A 20,362-nucleotide genomic window follows, 5' to 3' on the forward strand; every position below is an offset into this window, starting at 1 on the left:
TGTAACTCCTGAGTGTCCAGCAGTCCACTGTGTTTCTGAATTTACAAACAGCCAGTCCAATGTGCTGGTACTGTATATAGTATGGCTTTGAATTAATTCAGGGCAAGTCTCTGGAAAAAAATACATTTCTGTGTGATTGGTCACGTTGTCCGTCAGCTTTCTGCTCCATTGCCGGTCCTTGGTATATGAAAGACTGGCTTAGTCTTTGTAATCTTAGTGCTTACTCTGTTTATATCCTTGCTTGCCATGTTTGCCATCAAATTAATTTATTTAGCAACAATATATATGTTGCAGATCTAAAACATGTATATTAAGTTAAAGCATGTAAACTCACCTCTCTGAAGCACTCAAGATCTTCAGTGTCCTCCTCAGTAATAGTAGGGTGCCTGTAATTCAAGAGCTGTGCAGTTCCAAAGAAAATCACTTACACAGTTCAACTGGAGGAGTGGACCCGGTAGTGTAAATTGACCGCCCCCTCCTCTTCCACTGGTGTAGAGTAGCATACTTTCCCTGCTTACCCGCTGACCCGCTGTGTCTCTGTCCTGCTGTTTCACTGTGGCGCTCGTGTCTCCACTATCTCCTCTCTCCAGCCCTGCTAATAAATTATCGGACCACACCCCCCGTAGAGCCAGCACTCTAAATAGAAAGCAGCACACTTCGCCTGCCTTCCAGCCCCCCCTGCCCCCGGTGGAGGCCGGGGGGGCTGCGCCGGTACAGTGCGGTACCGAGCTTCCGCCCGCGCAGCAGGCTCAGGCCACGGGTTTGGGCCTGGAGGTGGGCCAGTCCAGCGCGGGGTTACCGGCCGCGGCGTCGCCGGCCGCCCAGCACGCTGAAGAGCTCAGGTAAGGGCTGTGCAGAGGCTTCCGGCACCATGCGGCACCGACTCACCACGCGACCATCACAGGCTCACCGCGCGACGGGGGCCGTCTTACCCGCTAGCTTCTGCTGTGTTCATTGCTAACGTCCCCCGTCCGTCGCTTTTTTACATAAAGACCATTCAAATTGGCACAAAGTAAAAGTGTGTGATTCAAAATGACACATTTAAATGCCATAATGTGTTACACTGCTTTTAAAATGTAGTCTGGCTTTAGCTTGATGGTCTGCCTAATGAAGTCTGTGATGAGACACTGTTGAGGAATCCATAAAACGCGTGTGATGAGGTCCTCGGTGCATTGCCAGTGTTGCACCACATTTGAGACGTGATGGTTTTTATTGCTCGCTTGTGGATTCCAGCATCTGTGCTTGCCTTTCATGCTGCTGTTTGAGGCCTAGTCTGTGGTCACCCCCAATACTGAGTCACTGTTGTGTCTGGACACATATCCATCCTTTCTTTTTTTTTTTTACTTTGCAAATGAGGCCTCTTGCAGCTGCTCCGGCATTAGACTGTCTCCTTTCTCACGCTTCTCTGCATGTTCAGTCGATGTAGAAGATTTTTAAGAATAGGTCTCCTGTACTATTCATAGCCTCGCCTACAACGTGCTGCTCTGTGTTTTGCCTCGAGGAAATCTTAAAATCTAATTTTGATTTTTGATTGACAGGATGGAAAAATACACATGGTAAACTTCTGTGGAAACAAAACTATATTTGGTCATTTTTATTTGTGCAGTTTCTTTGACAAATAAAGCGTCTTACAAATAAAGCGTTACGAGCGAACGCCAAATACTTCACCCAACTTATTAGGACCTCCCTCTGGAATAGCACAGACACTTACTAAAAAGTTACTGGATACAATTTTTAATACTTTTAACATTTTAATACCTTACCCTTTAATAACCATACATAATACTTGTGGATTAGTTGATCATCACTTATGGATTAGTTGTGATAAGTGAGTATTTGAAAGCTGGGAAATGTTCAGTTGAGTGGAAAGTTGTGCTGATCTGAAATTTCAGCTGTAGTGTTTTATGAACTGAATGGGTGCACTTATTCCATGTGTGAAGATTTTGAAGTGCTGATCGAGTAGATCTTTTTGCCTTTCATTCACAGTGCATCTCACTGAGTTGATGGCACCCTGTGTATCCGTCCAATGATCAATTCTGTGTACCTGTAGCTTCTCGAAGCCCCGTGACCCCAGCTCCACACCCCCTCCTCAGAGGAACGGAGGGGCGGGCGTGCAGGCGAGCGGCCCCAGCGCGGCCGGTGGCGCGGGGCAGCTGGGAGTGGGGGCCCCGCAGCCGGGCTCGATGGGCCCCAGTCCGCACATGGTGCGCAGAGGTGAGAGCTGCTGCTGCTGCAAACTTCTTTATGTTGTGCATTTCCTCCCATTGCTTTTTACTGTAACTAAAGATTATTCAAATAAATCGGCACAAAATAAATATAGATTTCATGTAATGAAATGAAAAATTATCCAAAATGACTAATTTAAATGAAGTAATGTGTTAAACTACTTTTAAAATGTAGTTTTGGTATATCCAGATGATCTTTCTAAATGAGTAGACTCCTAATTTACTTTGTTGTGCATGTAGGTACCAAGAAACCTGCTCCTGCTCCACCTAAACCAGTGAATCCCCCTCCAGGACAGCCCAGTGTTCAGACACACTCATCTTCAGCAGCCAATCAGCCTTTAGCACAACCTCCCAAACCTTCCTCTGGCCACTCCCCTACCAACCAGAGCCCCAGTCCGAGCGGGCCTCAGCCCTGTGCTACACCACGCCGGCATTCCAGCAACCAGCCACCATTCCACGCCCCCAGCCACCCCCCTCCCCAGCCTCCCTCACAGGTCACGCCCCCGCCCCACACCAAAACCATGAGTCAGGCAGCAGGCGAGCCTGGCACAGAACCGTCTCCACCCAGCACCCCGACTCCACCCGACAGCCCCTGTGCCACGTCCTTCACCCCCTTTCAGTCCGGCTCTCTCTCTCGGCCGCGACCCGTACCGAAGCCCAGGCACCGGCCCAGCGTGCCCCCGCCCCCACAGCCCCCCACCAACAGTAACGACAGCACCAACGGAATCTGCAGTTCCGCCTCAAAGGTCATCACTGGTAAGTTAGCGGACGATTCTGCATGTCCCTTTTGATATTACTCAAACATTAGCAGCGCGTCACAGCGTTACCATATCAAGTGCCCTTTCTTAATGGAAAAAATGACCATGAAAAGTAAATTGACCTACTTCATATGGTGTACTGCAGCATAAGCAAATTCATTATTGTTATTATATAATAATAATAATAATTGTTTTCCCTTTCACCTTTCATCATCTATTGTACAAGTTCATCAGTAATTTTGAGATATCTTTGGATTAAAAACCAATGACTTGTACATCCTGTACATTTTTACACCTGATGATACGTGAAATATGTGTCTCTTTGGTGTGTTAAATTTAAAAACGTTCAGATGGAAGCGTCACTGGTTTGTTTCCTTAATACTGAAAGCAAAATTGTGTAAGAGCCAAACACAAGCCTGAGGTGATTGAGTTACTGTTTATTTCAGTGGTGCCAGATCTTGTTTTTTTGATGGTTTTTCTCCCACCATAACTCTGACCTATAATACAGTGGTGTTTCAGTACTTAAACACTAATAGTTTTGTGTCACAATACCTTCACAGGTTGAGGATCTTTCAGTGTGGAAGGTTTGTAGTTAAAGGATATTTGCGTTTGCAGCATCTGCCCTCAGCTTTGTCATTTTTATTTGCATTTGCCGCAGATTCATTGTGGTAAACATGCTTGTGGTATTTTTGCCTGCTGATACGTTTGTCCCTTTACATCATCCATAGCTGCCATTTAATCTCCAAAAACATTTTGACAACAATAATTAGGGCTTGCAAATTACATTTGTAAATGTTTCATCAAAAATTGTTTAAATTGGCTTTCTCTTTTGTATTTGGAGTCCTGATTAAGTTGGTCAGTTTTTCATAAAGTGTTTTGCAACCCCTGATTTACATCCATTCATTTCAGTACATTCATTCTCTCATCCTCACTAGGTATTTTTTGTAAATTTCAAGTGTGCTCTGAAACTCAAGGGAGTAAAGGAATTGTAGCAGATGACAGTTCCATCACCTTTTAATGTTATTAATAAGTCATAAAAATAAATGTTTAGAAGTTTCCATTAATGGCTTCATAGTTAGGTCATTTCATTGTGCAGAAGTTCACTTGCACTGCTCCCGCATTGCTGCATTCTGCTAAAAGCTGTCTCTTCAATGTGCAAGCTTAACTTTGGAAATAATAACCGGTTTTGGCAGCATTTGTGCATGTTGAGTATGTGCTCTGGCGGTTGTGTGAAAGTAGGGAAATTAATGATTACTGATCTCTTTCCATCCACTAGTTTTAGAATAACGCTCAAGAATAGACTTAAGCCTATTGTCAATTAGAAATTCTAGTTTTGGTTTTAAATATGGAAACAATTAATTAGAATTTCTTATTGAAATAAAAAGGTTTTCGGCGTTCTCCTTCCCCCCTTTGTGTCCAGTGTGCTTTGCCCATTACTGTATGAAGCCTGTATTGACAGCACCTTTCTGACACAGATGCACTGCCCTCAGCTCCAGTAATCTGCATGAATAAGTGCTTTCATTAAAAACGCCACATCATTTAATCAATTGCTCAATTATTTTAATTTAATTATTTCCAATTATTTCCATTTCTCAGTAACATACAGTGGGTATAGTAAGTATTCAACCCCCTTGGACTTGTTCAGATTTTTATTTTTATTTATTTTTTTTTTACACGACATGGAATCACATTGGATTTAATTATGCTTCTTTTGCCATGTAATAAACAGAAACACATTAATGTCAAAGTTAAAACAAATTTCTATACATGGATCTAAATGAATTACAAATATAAAACAACAAGCAAAAAAGCATAATTAAATCCACTGTGATGCCATGTCGTAAAAAAAAAAAAGAAAAAAAAAAGTGGAGTGAGTACTTATTGTACCACCACTGTAAACTATGGTGTTCTTGTGGTAATTAATTTCACAAAATTCACACATTTTTAAGACAAATGATTGCATTATAATTTGATAAACTATAAATTAGTCATATTTCTTAGTTACAGTATTTCCTGAATTTTATTCGCTGACACAAAGAGCATATGCATCAGACACAAACTCCTTAAAGGGTCAGTGCTTTACTATATGGTGTGAATTTACAGTTTACAGTTTAAATATTAAATATTGCAGATGTCTGACATGCCATTCTGCCTATGAGCCGAGAGGCAGGCAAGGGTAAGAACACATGGCATATGATTGGCCAATAGCTAATGTATTGAATAGCAAACTGCCCTTCTGCCTACTAACTTGTGCATGTGTGCACTAACCCCGCTTGCCGGTATCAACCTGTACTAACATGCATGGGATATCAACGATACAATCAGTCCTGGGCTGGGTTTCTAAAAGCCTTCAATGCCTAACAGCTCTCAATTGCTCTTTAGTGCATATAACTACTGCTTTACAAAATATATATATTGTTCAAACATTTAAACAGTGTAGAATTGGTGCTGGATTGAATACATAAGACAGGGTGATTATGTGTAAGCATTCACTAGCAGATAAGCTGAGGTTGGGTCTGTTTCACATTATCTGCAGAATAATGATTTCAATGTTAGGAAGTTTCCACCTTGGAAAAAGGTGCAAAAACTCAAAAAACTGGTTTGTTAGCAGCACTTATGTAAGAATTAATTTCCAAATAAAACCATCCCAATATAAGTTTATACTGATTAAAAATTATTGTGAAGATCTAGGCTATATCAAAGTCTTCTATTTGACCACAGATAGCAGGACTGTTGTTATCACGGGAGGTTTCTGCCATAGCCCTGCTATGCTGGAACGGTACCTGTTGCGGTGATGTGACGATTAACCTGCTATTGTGGCTCTTGTGCCTGTGCAGATTCCTCTGTGACTCTGAAAGGGCCTAGTCACACTTTGACCCCCGAGCTTGCTGCAGAGCAGCAGGCCACAGGCCCTGCCAGCCAGGAGTCTTCCATCACCCTATCCAAGGACACAGATCTGGACTCAGAGAGTACCGCCTTGTAAGGAAGAGGACATGCCCCTGCTTCTGAGACGCCACTCTCTCCAAAGCCTCCCAAACAGCCAAACGCGCCCCACTGCTCTGTCCACACACTGACACCTACCCAAACCCGTCACCACATTTCCACCGTCAGCCATTTACCCGTTGCACAAGAGCATCAGACAATCAAAACGCCACTGTAATAGGACTGCCGCAGGGAATCCTCATTGTACATGAGGAGGCCTTATGAATCCTCATTCTGCAGCACTGAGGAGGCCTTAGGAAAGCTGCTGCTTATTAATGGGCGATATAATTATGCAATATGAAGTTTGGAAATCAAACTGATCAAAATGTATGAATGGATCACTGCATCATCTGGGATAGTTTTGTTGACATTGATGGGTGATGGCTTGTATGTTATGGGCAGAAAAAAAGAAACTGCTTTTTCTTAATAGTTGAAGTAAGGTTGTCTTTAATGTACTTTTTCAGTTTTTGGGATGCATTTTTTCCCTAAGTATATGACCTTTGTTTAAAAAAAAGAAATCTTGATGTAGCTAATATTTTAAAACAATATAAGTACTGGAGAAGAGTGGGTTGTGAAAGTAGAAACCAAAAACCTTATTGCTGTAAGTGAAGCTGGTGACTGCAGGTTTCCAGTTGTCAGTTCATACAGTTTACGCCTGTCCTCTGCTCATTTAATCTATTTATTTCCATGAACACATTCCCTGTGATTGAAGTGTTAATCCTTTTTTTGTTTCTTGCACCATGTGGGTTATTGATGCCACTATACGCAAGTAGCGGTACATGCTGATAATTGCTTACAGGGGATATATGAAGAACAAATGGACTGTTATTGGAGTGTTATTGATGATGTTATGCCTAGTTCTAGAATCCCATTGCTATTTGATAATTACCTACTTTCACTGGCAATGTGGCAGGTTAGATGAAGGTAAATGTAGGGTGTGATTGCTTCTTTCTAAATCAGAGTAGTAACCATTGCTGCAAGCACATTCATGAAAACTGCTCACTGGCAGAATTCAGACCCAGTGGGTACACTCAACATATTCAGGCTCTTTCCTTCTTTCCACTGAGCTGTATTTTGTAATTAACAGAAACCATTGTAAAACTCAGCAGTGAAGTGGTAAAAGATTCTTCAGCCCGTAAAGCCTCATTGGCATTGTTTGTCATGTTTTCTTCAATATAAAGTCAATACTCTGCTCAGAGACCAGAACCAAAATGGTACCACGTCTGGGCTGCTTTGATTACTTATAGAAGATTATTTGTAAATGTTTCAGTTCTCGTAATGGCTATCTTCCAGAAACAATCTTGCCTGTTGAAATCCTCTATTCCTTGCTGCCTTATATCTATATTAAGTGCACTTCGCTGTCTTGCCTTGGTCCGCACTTGAGACCTTTTTGTAAAGGCTCAGAAAAATAAACAATGGTATTCACAGAATTGTTTATGCTGCATTTAAGCCCAGCAGTCTTTCTAATTATATATAAATTTACAAAATGTATAATGCTTGGCAAAACTCCTTTTCAAAGTAATAAAGAAAATCCATTGAAATGCTGATATCAGATTCATGCTTTCGGTATGTATCTACTGCTGCAATTAAGTGCCTCCTGATGAGTGATGAGAATGGATTGATGTATACCCATCTCATCTTCCATGGTGCACACCTCCTCAAGGATTACGTTAAGAACAATAAGAATTTAAAACATGGGTCTGGAATTAGAATTCCACTGGATTCAACTCCACTCGTAATTTTCTAGGTCATTTAAACATTTAAATGTGTGACCATGCTGTAAATCTACTCTAATATCACTTGTCTTGAGGTACTCTTTTCTCTTTTTTTCAGGGACAATTTTAGCCCTTGCTCATTTTTCTCCCTGGCAAGGTGTCCTATTACTGCAGACTCCGTGATAATAGCTGACAAAGAGGTTCTGGTTTTTATTTGCAACCTAAATTATCCAGGCTTTGTGCATTATAGGGCTAAAATGAATGAATTGCTAAAGAAAGCTCTCATTTGTATTGGTGTTCCTTAAAATGCCTGAAACCACTTTATTTCTTTAACTATACACACCACTTGCTTTTGGAAAACAGCTGAATTTAAATATTAGTGAACAAAAATGTAAATACACTCTCAGCTTTTAAATAGTACACATCAGCATACTACTGTAATGCACAGAGAAGGCCAGTCATTGTTAATTGTATAGTTTAAGAAAAATCATTGTGATCACCTCAAAATTTCAAAATGCAATGTGATGAACAGATCTTGTGACCTCACACACAAGCTACCAGTAAAGGCGTCGTGGAGCTGGACACACTATTTCTAAAAAGGAAGAAGAGAACAGAAATTAGTTTAACAGGTTTGATTTGGAACAAAAAAGATCATGGAAATCTGATGCTAAATGACAGTTACCAGAGTCAGGAAGAATGTTGACAGGCTTGTCGTAGGCCTCCAAGAAAGTGGAGGGTGAACGCAGCATGGTGCTCTGACAGAGGTACATTACTACACCTTCATCCACAAGGAGGTCATGCTCCTCCTCATCCTCTTCTGTGAAACTTTCCTGAAGGGGACACGAACACATTATCACTCCGGAATAAAAGAACAAATTCTGTAATAAAAAAAAAAAATAATTCCAACTTTACAAAATCATATGTGTTGTTATCGTAAACATGAATGGATTATATGTGCCATATTATGCATTCTGTTGCACTGATTATCTAATGCCTCAAGCTCCAGTTAAAGGGGAATTGCACTTTCAAACACATATGGGCTTATTTTGTTTACATTGTCCTTCTAATGAATGTGTCGACCTTCATTTTTCGATTAGTTATTTCGTTTTAAATGTCTAACGTTAGAAACAAGGACCTATTTTTTTTAGCGCAAGTCCACATAGTAGTACGGTTTCCGGTCACACAATGATATGCTGCCTAGGTCTACTTCCTGAATTTGTAAAAGTAAGCAACAAAACATCATAAAATATTAACAAAACGAAATAACTAATCAAAAAATTAAGGTCGACACATTCATTAGAAGAAAATCAGAAATAAAATAAGCCCATATGTGTTTTAAAGTGTAATTCCCCTTTAAGTGGGTTGATAGTATATAATATAATATAAATATTAGCTATGGTACTCTTGATAATTTTTTGTTGCACTCATTTGATTGTACTGAGGCTGAGATTAAACATTTCTTCATAACTTAGACTAAGAATTAACATATATTTTTCTTCTAAAATAGTTTGGCAGGTTCAACCATCACTGAACTAACTTGCCAAACTGTTTGTGAAGAAAGGCTAATGCTTACATTTACTTGTAAATGAATAGTTTAGAAATACGACCGAATAGCATGTGCAAGCGGAGTAAAAGAAACCTCACCATTAAAAAAAGATCCATTACATTATATAATCAAACTGTTCAATTTTAGGTTTCCATAACAAACAAATTACTTTTTTTTGCAAATAAATGGAAAAAATAAACTTAAAAAACAAGCCCAGAATTCATGAGGTGTACAGTTACAGTATTTATCAAGTAATGACCAGAGTGAACCAGAACCTCAACTATCCCCACTATAAAGTGAAACATTGTCTAGTACACAATCTACAGTAACTTTGTTGCATCATTGGCCATATCACTGATCATATCACACTGGCATATCTTGAAAGGAAAGCACTCCAGGGTGGTAAAATAGATTTTTCAGGACCTTATTTTCAGATTTGGGATCATATATACACAAATTACATTCCAGCCAAAGTGGAAAGTCCAGCGGTCAGAAAGTAAAAGTACCTCCATGTGTTTCTCCCACCCATGAACTCTGATTGAAGACGAAGCCGATTTCACTAAGTAGTTCTACCTCCTGGCTGAAGAATTGTGGCAAATACAAGTAGTTGTTTGGAACAAAATACTGGGGAAGACGCTTACTTTCTTAACCTGGATTTTATTATTATCACGTCTTCATTCCAGAAATTACTGACCGAGCGGTTTAGTAGGTGAACACAGAGACGGTACACCAAGGTAAGAGAATCCAGAACCAGGACTTCCACTGGCTGTGACTGCAGTTCAGGATCCTGCAGGCACGGGTTCAGTAAGCGGTACCTCCATGAGGGGAACATGCGGTTTTCTATGCAGTGAGAGATCACCAAAATCCTGATATCCCGCATGAGAGCGCTAGACCAAGGAAGAATCAAGCTTCAATACCTTCATCAATAGCTGAAAAGATCACACAGTGTGCATAAAATAAAAGCATTTTACTTAATTCTAAATAATGTTAGCCAGTCCTTTCCTTCAATTAACAGTTATATGGTTACTGTGTCTGCGGAAAAACTGAATGCACACTGAACAAATTTGAATCTCCTGAAAAGTGTTTAAACAGAAAGAACTTTATTAGAGTTTTTTTTTTTTTTTTTTAATCTACTGTAAAAACACATATCAGATTGCATAGATACAGTGAGGAACTTACCCAGAGGTCTCTTCCATTGTACTCAGATCTTTTAAAATGTCAGTTTGAACCTCTGCAGTGGACTGCAGTGGTAAAACAATATTTTAGTCATTCATTGTTTCACCTCTCACTGTTACATTTCATCATACTGAGAAGTATAGAACACACGTAAGACTGAACCTCTACAATACAAGTTAGAAGCTGACAGACCCATCAGATTACCTCTAGCAAATGAATGACACAGTTGTGGTACAAGAGGAGTAGGCCAGTGACTCCATCCATGAACATATTCTTCAGGAATGTGGAGAGAAATTTCTCATAGTATTCTAGGACCAAAAAAAAAACAAAAAAACATGTCAACCAAATCAAACAGTTTCTAAAGCCACTGAAAGGGAGGTAGAATGCCCTTTGACTATTTAGCTGACCCACCAATAAAAAAAAACTGCACAGTAAGTAATTGTTGTTCGATGCCATGATCAAAATACCTCTGGTGCCACTGACTCTCAAGCTTTGAAGCAGGCAGTTTAATTGAACATGCTTTAGGTAGCGTTAATTTTACATAAAAAGGCATAGGCTACAACCTTTTGCAGTGTTACATATGTCCACACATAGCCTATGCTTTGCCCAATAAAAATCTGTTTAGAATCATACTTGTGAATACAGCAGCTATACTGATACAGTTTAGTCAAATTGGGACGAAAAGATTCGACTAGGCACAAAAGGAAACAATGGCTACAAATAAACTGTCTAATTTGCATACTGTGAATAAAAGCTTTACCCTTCTAGCTAAAATGTGAACTATTTCTTTTGCTCGCCATCCAGCTTAGCTGTAGCAAGTGCACCCACGACGTTATTTTACCATGTAGAGACTAAGCAAAGTCCATACACTTAATGTAACTTTATATTTCGGCATACTATAAACTAATAGTGATGTTTATCATTATGAATAAACGCTGTTTGTTCTGGAAACATACAGCACAATCAGCTGTGTAGGTATTTTTCGTGCTTTAGACCACGAACCTCCATTAGCTGTTACTGTTAGTCTAGTTGTCAAAAAAAAAAAGAATATTGATTTCTTACGGTAACTTCCATTACCTACAATTTCGCCTCGTTTATCCTCTAGAGTTGGATTTTCCTTGGTCCTCGCCACATACACCAATCTATGAATGAAGTTTAACTGACGAAGAAACAAGACCGTTAGGAAGCTCGCAATGCTAGTGGCTTTTGGGGGGGGGGGGGGGGGGGGGGTAGTTAGCCACCTGGGGGGAAATTGACATATCTTGAACTATCTAGACAGATACTAGACAGATAAAGACCAATCTAATGAAAATGTAAAATGAGTAATGTGCCTTTGTGTCTAGTTAGTTTCACCCATATGCTACGTTACCGTCTCCGATGTGTTGGCTAACATTTCACAAGTCCGCAGCAGGCCTAGCTAGCTAGCTAGCAAGCTAAATAACGTCTCATCTGAATATTTTTCCATTACTAGCCGACCTATTTGATGACACTAGCATACTCTACCTTGTAATGATTTTTTTGTTTTTCAACTTCAAAAAGTGAGTTTTTGTTGGTGTTAAAATATTGCCCCAGACTACTAATTGTACTACTCATGTCATGTCCTACACTGGAAGCCATTATTTCATTCAAATAAAACGTCGCGCGATGAAGTCAGGCGTAAAAGCCACAGTCCTTCTACTTAATTTACTTAGCTACGAAGTAGGCTAAGACAAAGCAGTGAGCTTAAACAACATGGCTCTAACAGCAGAGGCAGCTGACTCGAAATTCAGCATCAGAGGGTTTTACATTTGAGGTATTAATAGATGTGCTTAATGATAAGGGCCATTTAAAATGTGTGGTTTTAATATGTAAAATTAAAGGATTTACGTTGGTCTTGTCCAACAGGCTGCACAGAACGGCATAGAACTTTTTAATCAGTTAGACACGCAAAAATGTCACTATGTGGTTAAAACTGCAACCCTCAAATTGTCCAGAAGCTCAAACATTCGAACCTTGACCAGCAGGATAAGATTGTACATTTTAATTCGCCTGACAACTCGACCGTGCTTTTTTCTGGTCCACTTGATGTCAACGCGAATAGAGATTCTGCTCACTTTTGTGATTCGCTTTTTGTAAGCCTTTCACAGAGGAACCAAGAGCACAGGTTGAGGTAAATAACTCATTTTTTTCCTTTTTTGGCTGATGGGTAGGCTATGCACTTATTTTACAGTGGGTTTTTCCAAGCAGTGTGAAGCTAGCGACAGTAAGGACTTTCGCGCGGTTTTTCCAGCAGTGCTACCCAATGACCAGGCCTATAAGCAGGAGATTCAACTGAAGTGCAAATGTTTCCCACCATGGTGAGTACCTTGCTAGATAGTGTAAGGACTATTACCATACCATTTGCAGCCAACAATTAGATCTCCTTCTGCCTGCACAAATGACTTGACCACTTTATAAATAGACATGAATTCAGAGGAGAAAAAAACAACACAAAATGTATCCAGAGCAGTCTCAATGATGTTCCCACTTCATATCACTGGAAGGCCAAGACACTCTCTCTATGAATTAAAATGACCTCAAAAGGGAAGTTATGCTATGATGAAACTACCTCTGGGGGGAATGTTTGTTTGTTTTTATAATTTAATGCAAATAGGCTTAAAAATATGAATGATGCCAAATGCACATTGCCTTCTGAATCATTACTTCACTAATAGGCTAGTTGCCTCCTTGCAATATCATACCACCATTTCCTTTTTTACATGGCCTTTGAACATCAACTTTGCACAGGATCCTTAAATAATAAAATAGTGGAAGGAAGATGGCTGGTAATTCTAGGGAACAGCCTGTCCTCCCGAGGTTGCCAAATCGATTGATCCCACCAGTTTGGAAGGTGCAATGATATACTGGAGGTATAGTGGAACTGTTCCATTCACTACCATTGTTGGTTAGAATCAAAGGTTTTGAACTTTATGCAAGCTGTAACTGATAAGTAGGAAAGAATCTGCATTCTGGATAAGCTACAGGGGTTTTGTGGCTGTAACACTATTAAATGAAAGTACTAGGGCCTGAAATAGGAGTTGCATATAATAGGTGGTGTGGAAGGGGCAGACTCCACTGTTACTTAGAAAGAATTTGCACACCCAACTCTCCATTGTTACTTGGGATGAGGAAGAGAGTTGGTTTTTGAGGATCACACCCAAGGTTTCTGGCTGAGGAAGTGTTATGAGTGATCTTACCTGTGGCATCCAGGATGAGGGAGAGGTCATGGATGAGTTCTGGTCAGGTTGAGCTGTACATATTTCTGTATATTATTGCCCATCCATAGGATTGATTGTATTATATGAAGGAATTCACATTAGCTGCATAATTTTGTGAGCAATTAAATTCCACCCACAAACATAGCTATTCCATATGTGTTTGGCTTCATCTCATTGTTCAATAATGCTGGCCTTTTTTCATATGTCCATCCTCTGAAAATACTAAAATGTAGGTTTTAATAAATGATTTTCAAAAAGCAATGGGATTCTTTCTCAGTCCCCAACCGGTGCAGAGGGAACACTTAATTTTCAGCTGTTTTCTTTGCTACTGTATAGACTTCTAGGTTCATTGTGAATGTCTTGCTTGTTTTAAGCTAAGATGACTACTCATAAATAAGGTGGTGACACAGACATGTTTGACTCCATAGTGATTTATTTACTCATGGTAGCAGTCATTGCTGTTTGCAATGCAAAACACAGTCTTCTGTGCCACAAGCAGTTTGGCCCACATTAATTAAAGCCAATATTGACTGGCACGTAACAGCAACACACTATATTCACCATAAGCGAGAAAAAAAAGTTAAAACAGCAAAACAAATTAAATTCATAATGTATATTTTGATGAATCATCATTTCAGAAACAAATTGATCAAAAAACAGGCAAAGCAATTAATGCATAATTTATGGACAACAAAATTATAATCCTGATTTTCTAAAGTGCATTTACACAACCTATGTCTTCACAAATAATTCATCAATATAGCTATAATACTACAGAAATGGCAACGGAAAAGTGACATCTGATTCTCTTGCCCCCTAATGCTTCCAATTTAAAATTCTGACTTTATAAGCCATCAACACATTATGGTAACTGAGGTGGAATTCGGTAGATGTGAAAATTGTGATTCTGATGTAGAGTAAGCTACACTGGATCTTAAACATGACAAATGGCATCTAATTAAAATGACAAATGCATGTATTTGTATTGTAGCTAAGCATGCCCAGATACAGCATGTCCAGAATGACAAAATTGAGAAATATTTTGACATGCATTTTTTTAATACCATTCAACAATTATCATTGCACTACTGGGATTATTACAATTCAAAATTTATTTCAACAACACAAAATAGAAATAACTGTACAAAATAGAGTAGCCTATCTTCTGTGGCCACATTTGTAATACTGAAACATTTAGCAACTTGTTCTGAGCTTGAGGACAACTCAAGGGGCCAAAATATCATCCATATTGACCACACAGAGTTGTACGGAGCACAGAGATATTTGCTTTTGCCAACACACAGGGATAATTATGTGACACCTTTAGCCAGAATTATTGGTGAGCAATGCCCACATATTTCCTCAAACTCCACAAACTACTTAGGAATATCATCATAACGACTTCACCTGTGATACAAGTTCTATGATGAATTCCTTCTTATTTTACTTGAAAATTACAATATAAGGGGTAGTATTATAGGGGGTTACCAGGATTTACTTCATGGGGTGGCAGGGGAGTTCACACTATGATCAACAGTTATATTAGCCAATGGTGATGCAAAATTTTAGGTGGAAAAATGCGGGTGGCACCTGGAGTGGCCAATCAAATTCCCTAAGTGGCCAGTGTGACCCTGGCAACCCAACTGGAAACATCCCTGTGTAAAGAGCTGAGAATGAAATGAAATAAAAATAGGAAGTACAATAAAAGTGCAGTACACATTCAGGGGTCAATCTAAAAATGACAATGCATTTTAAAAGTGTATTGCAGGAGTGTCCGAAAAGGGCCGATGGGGGAGTAGATTTTATTTCAGCCCACAGCACTAAGACAGCTGATTCTATCAATCAAAGTTTTAATTGAAGACCGTGATTAGTCAATTAGTTGAATCAGGTGTCATAGTGCTAGGCTAAAACAAAAACCTGCACCCACACTGGCCATTTTTGGATAAGATCGGACACCCCTGGTTTATTGGGTTAATGAAGTAGTAAGAATCACCAAGGAGCAAGAGACATCAGGATAATATGCCCCCAAATGCTACAGTTAATGCCTTTTACTTCCTATACTTTATGTAAATCTCAGATGAATGCGTTTATAAAACCTTTAAAATAAAATTATTTTCTGAGTCCTTTTGTACCATTTCAACACAATCATTATGCACATAAAAATATTGGTCACAAGAGAGTAGTCATATAATCACAATATAGTTTCTTTGTACTTTCTGCATTTCTAAATTCTTAAGAAAATATTAACATTATAATAATGTTATCGTATCATTGCGCTTGATGTTTTGATATACTGTCAGACCATTTTCAGAATGTGACTTCACTGAAACCACAAGTCATTTTAGGATAAGGAGTCTGAACCACCCACACTGAGTATCATGGGATTAGTAGTGCAGTATAACAATCTCCATCACTCTCTTAAGGTCAGCTATAGTCCAAAAAGGCAAGGCAGAATACAAACTATCAATAAATGGTGAACAAACTGGTCCTCCATCAAAGAGTTGAATACCTATTAAAACAAGCCTCCTGCATAAATACTGGGGGTATTCTTAACACGACCAGGTCAAAACCTAGTATATGGCTGGACCGAACCAGCTGACTAATGGTGTAACTTCATCAGTCAGTCACTCAGTCACAGACATGCACGGTGTATCTTCATCACTCACTCAGTCACAGACATTCACGTTTATAGGGCTGGCCCCGCTGTTGTGGTCCAGCCAGAAATGCAGTAAGGTAAATCAAAAACCTTGTTTAGTGTTTATGTGAACTGTACATTATTACCATGAAAATGAAACAACCAAAATGTCTTCAGTGCTTCTCATCCCTGCTGTAAACTTCTCCACTGAACCTCAATATTTCCATGAGGTAAAGCTAGGCTGATGATTACCTGAACTCGTTGGCAGAAGTAGTACAATAAAGGAAAAACTCTTTTTTCCACAATATCAGATGTCTTCTGTAATAATCTTTTCAGTAATCTGAGGTATTGAATACACTAACATCAAATCCAGATTTTTAATTATTAATTCATTCCCTTGCCCAAAATTGATGATTACTTAATCAGCTTAATATCAAAGACGATGTCTGTTTCTGACTATTGACTGAAATAATTTGATTGTGAATTACTGCCCGCCAAAAGGTTTACTTATAAATGCCAACTGACTGCACAACTATTAATTCTAACTGAGACATTGAAATATGTCACCTTTTCATACCTATAAATGTGATGATCAGCTGGCATATGTGATATATATATCATTGTTCTTTCTTTAAAATCAGAGCTTTGTCAGACACTTAAAGGGATCTAAGATCTGCAAACATCAAAAGTGCTAAATTCTTACTGTACATACAGTGAGCTTCGTAATGTTTGGGACGAAGACATTTTTTCATGATTCGGCTCTGTACTTCACAATTTTACATCTGTAATCAAACAATTGGGTTGGGAAACAATTTCTCAGGAAGCTGAGAAATTAATAAAAATTGTCAGAGTCATAGGCCAAACCTTAGCCTTAAAAAAATCAACTGTTTGGAACATCATTAAGAAAAAAGAGAGTACTGGGGAGCTCACTAATCACAATGGGCCTGGTAGGCCAAGGAAGAACTCTACAGTTGATGACCGAAGAATTTTCACCATAATGACAAAAAATCCCCAAAAACCTGTCCGACAGATCAGAAACACTCTTCAGGCGTGGGCGTAGATGTGTATAAAACCACTGTCTGCAGAGGACTTCACATGCAGAACTACAGAGGCTACACATCAAGATGCAAACCACTCATTAGCCACAAAAACACGATGTACAGGTCACAGTTTGCTAAGAAGTATCTAAAAGAGCCTGCAAAAAGAGTTCTTCATAAAGGTCCCAAACCTTATGGTGCCCTGAAATTGGTTATGTATGAAAAGTGCTGTAATTTCTACATGGTGAAACCAAAATATACAAATATCCTTTAATAAAAGCAGAGAATGTGCACTTTAATCACATGCATTGTTTGATTAGAAATCTGAAATTGTGCAGTACCAAGCCAAATCAGGAAAGAAATGTGTCTTTGTCCAAAATGTAATGGAGCTTGCTGTGCTTTCTTTTTTCTTCTATCTGACTTACCTTGCACATTTGACAAAATATAAAATATTCTATATCTCAATCAGTATGCATTTTAAATAGATTTTCTGTTATTCTATCTTTTTTTAGTTTTCTCTGTTGAAGTCCATTCCTATGCTTCAAAGTGAGCTAGTTCCCAGGCAGGCATCAGTGTATGCCCCTGGGGTCCTCTTGGCACAATGGAGGATTAAAAGAGGATGAGTCATGTCTGCCCTCACCAGGCCAGGGGAGAGGCCATTCGGGGGCTCCTGGGGTTCTGTGTGGCCTGGGTCTCATTGAGTGCCCTCTGCAAAACAACTCCATTAATGTACAAGACTGCTGCATTGAATATCTAAGCAGACACAGGGACCAAAATGCATCCACCATACTGCAGCATGTATACCCATTGAACTGGACACTGTTGATTGCCAACTGTGAATAGTGTCTGAGAGATAACACAGCATACACAGTTCCTAGACTCAGTAGGTTAGCTTGTAATCATTGATATGGTCACAAAGTTACTTTCTCAACATTACATGATCCCATGTAGTCTGCGTAACCTTACCTTTTTTGACTAGGCCAGTGTTCGGACAGAAGCTGGCTTACCTGGAACTTTGAGATGAACTCAGCAAAGATGCCAAAGAAGGCTTCTGTAGAGGTGGCCTTGCTGTCTTCTCCGAAGAAGGAGGCCACCTTTGTAAACTCATCCATGGCCCGCTGCTGCAGGGACTCCAGTGACTGCACTGCTGGATGAGTGTTTTCCAGGAAGCCCTGGTTTGTCATGGTCAAGTTGTCAATGACAAATGTACAATAGAACCATATATCTCTGAGTAGGTTGTCTTCTTCAATGGTACTCTTCAATGACTGCAATCTATAGTGGTGAAGCACTGTGCACTCAGTTACCAAGTGAGCCACTTGGGGTGTTGGGACATTATTTCTTCTGCTGCTTTGTTTGGTCACAGACAAAGAGAAATTGCTTTAATTCTAGTTAATGGTGCACTCACCTAAGAGGAGTAAAACGATAGCAATTTGTCATACAGCAAGCTTCAGTTAGAAACAAAGTAGAAAACATAACACAATACCACTTTGCAATGCTGATTTTTTTCTCTACAGAATGCCACTTTTTGCTGTAACAGTTTCCACATAGTACAGTAGATTTCACTGTATGACATTCTGTTTTGGAATTCATTACATGTTGTTAATATCAACATACAGTTAATATTTTTTGAGACAAAGAAATTTATATGAAACATCATATTTTGTTGATTTCAGCAGGCTCATAAAGGATACACTCATTATAACCGCAAAGCGATCTTCAGCAGTGGCAGGCATGTTTTGGGAGGCCATTCTGATGTCCTGAATGGTTGTGTGAAGGTCATTAAGGTCAGTCGTCAGGAATCTTTGATTCACTGTATTAAGAAGAAAAAGGGATATAAGAAAACTTTGACATTCAATGCTTTCAAAAATTCAAGGGCAAATAATTCTGAATTGAGATTTTCAGTAAAGTCAATAATGCTGTTAACTTCTTAAAAAAGTAAAATACTTTAACCACTGGAACTTTCCCATTTGGTCTACAGATGTTAAAAAAGAAAACATGATAAAAACTGCTTTTATCCTCTAAGTTGCTGGTTAGATGCATGTTCATATACCAAAAAGTAATTCCTAAGTCATCAAAAAACACTTTTGGTTCACAAAATGCATTCCTTGGAGATTATGGAGAAATGGAGAACTAGGTACAGTCCAAGGAAGTTTTTCTGAACTTCAATGCATGTAATTAAGACTGGGTGTTTGTCAGCGGTCATGGCACAGTTGTTTAAAATCACAGAAAACTGAAGAAAAAAAAACATTTATTTATTAAATTAATTAGATCTCATGCGCAGCATTGGGAAAATTGTGAAATAACATGCGCAATTGTAGCAACAGTCACTGCTGCTTGAAGTTTAAAAGAATCATCAGCTGCTAGGGACAAATAGCCTACAGTTAAATATTGATAGGCTGGTGCATTTAATCATGGAAAGAAAGAGCATACGGTTTTGCCGCTAATTTCACAAAACACTGTTATTAATAGAACAAGCTCAAATTTCATTACTAAAATAAATACGGTTACCATGTGTCTATTTTAAAGTTTGTTTTGGCACAGCATGTTGCCTACATTACCAGGTTTGATCTTTGATGGAGCACTTCCTTGTCACTGAATGTTACCATAGTTGGGGAAGGAGTACTGAGCATCAGTATTGTTAACACGGGTCATTGAACATCGGGTTACAACAATTGACAAGGACAGGAATTCCAGAATCTGTATACATTGTTGCACTTTGTTTCTACCGGCATCTGGAAATGTTGTTAAAATTCTTATGCCTATAGAAGTAACACTCTAGGCTACATTAACTGCATGACTACATGACGGTTATCATCCAAAACTTCTGAAAAATCATGGAAAGCACTAAAAACAGGAAATCAAGAGAACAGAAAAAAGGGGAGTCACAGAACTTTCAAATAGCAAAAATCATGGAATCCGGGACATCCTTTACTTCTGTGACAAACATCCAGCTTTACATATAATGTGTCCTGTAACATATATGACACTCTGAAATTCTGTTTTCACAAATGTGTTAATTTGAATGGAACAGGAGAAACCTTCTGTAGACAGT

The 20,362-nt window shown here is 39.1% G+C and overlaps 4 protein-coding genes across 17 annotated transcripts in view; 1 reads left to right on the forward strand and 3 right to left on the reverse strand.

The window, feature by feature from the left end:
- Positions 1–358, reverse strand: part of lcmt1 (leucine carboxyl methyltransferase 1) — a 52,815-nt gene extending 52,457 nt beyond the window's left edge. Inside the window, exon 1 of the mRNA XM_035402710.1 lies at positions 335–358. The gene's annotated coding sequence lies outside the window, so the exon portion shown is untranslated. The remainder of the gene's footprint in view (positions 1–334) is intronic.
- The window catches only part of arhgap17a (Rho GTPase activating protein 17a), a 42,797-nt gene extending 35,285 nt beyond the window's left edge, over positions 1–7,512 (forward strand). Inside the window, exons 17-21 of one of the 6 annotated variants that reach the window (XM_035402700.1) lie at positions 591–842; positions 2,051–2,214; positions 2,466–2,981; positions 5,115–5,159; positions 5,821–5,958. In XM_035402700.1, coding sequence (XP_035258591.1) covers positions 591–842; positions 2,051–2,214; positions 2,466–2,981; positions 5,115–5,122 — 940 coding nt within the window. In that variant the 3' untranslated portion in view covers positions 5,123–5,159; positions 5,821–5,958. Of the gene's footprint in view, positions 1–590; positions 843–2,050; positions 2,215–2,465; positions 2,982–3,543; positions 4,886–5,114 lie in introns of those variants that run through there. The other 5 variants (XM_035402702.1, XM_035402698.1, XM_035402699.1 and 2 more) reach the window with 5 other exon arrangements.
- Positions 7,513–7,690: 178 nt separating this feature from the next.
- On the reverse strand, positions 7,691–12,204 carry LOC118219513 (testis-expressed protein 47-like). Of its 3 annotated transcripts, none has more exons than XM_035402726.1 (7): positions 11,906–12,204; positions 11,480–11,561; positions 10,607–10,710; positions 10,406–10,467; positions 9,921–10,113; positions 8,363–8,510; positions 7,691–8,272 (listed from the first exon to the last, which is right to left on the reverse strand). In XM_035402726.1, the coding sequence occupies exons 1-7, from the start codon at positions 12,017–12,019 to the stop codon at positions 8,235–8,237; spliced, it is 741 nt and encodes a 246-aa protein (XP_035258617.1). In that variant the 5' UTR covers positions 12,020–12,204; the 3' UTR covers positions 7,691–8,234. The 3 variants fall into 3 exon arrangements, with proteins under 3 accessions (XP_035258617.1, XP_035258616.1, XP_035258618.1); XM_035402725.1 differs by having other exon boundaries at positions 11,465–11,561; XM_035402727.1 differs by lacking the exon at positions 11,906–12,204 and adding an exon at positions 11,772–11,804 and having other exon boundaries at positions 11,465–11,561.
- Positions 12,205–15,414: 3,210 nt separating this feature from the next.
- The window catches only part of grid2ipb (glutamate receptor, ionotropic, delta 2 (Grid2) interacting protein, b), a 35,541-nt gene continuing 30,593 nt past the window's right edge, over positions 15,415–20,362 (reverse strand). For all 7 annotated transcript variants that reach the window (XM_035402693.1, XM_035402692.1, XM_035402691.1 and 4 more), the window contains 3 exons: positions 19,002–19,120; positions 18,318–18,482; positions 15,415–18,018 (listed from right to left, as the gene is read on the reverse strand). In XM_035402693.1, coding sequence (XP_035258584.1) covers positions 17,947–18,018; positions 18,318–18,482; positions 19,002–19,120 — 356 coding nt within the window. In that variant the 3' untranslated portion in view covers positions 15,415–17,946. The remainder of the gene's footprint in view (positions 18,019–18,317; positions 18,483–19,001; positions 19,121–20,362) is intronic.

This window comes from Anguilla anguilla, chromosome 2 (genome assembly GCF_013347855.1).
Source record: "Anguilla anguilla isolate fAngAng1 chromosome 2, fAngAng1.pri, whole genome shotgun sequence".
NCBI classification, from domain to species: Eukaryota; Metazoa; Chordata; class Actinopteri; order Anguilliformes; family Anguillidae; genus Anguilla; species Anguilla anguilla.

What these genes read in the sequence shown, in the direction of transcription:
- LOC118219513 (XM_035402725.1), bottom strand. Translation starts at nt 12,019, where the DNA reads ATGGCTTCCAGTGTAGGACATGACATGAGTAGTACAATTAGTAGTCTG. An exon ending in ACAATGGAAGAGACCTCTGG is followed by an intron (nt 10,114 to 10,405) that starts GTAAGTTCCTCA and finishes TCCTTGGTCTAG; the next exon opens with CGCTCTCATGCGGGATATCA. An exon ending in TTCACCTACTAAACCGCTCG is followed by an intron (nt 8,511 to 9,920) that starts GTCAGTAATTTC and finishes TGTCCCCTTCAG; the next exon opens with GAAAGTTTCACAGAAGAGGA.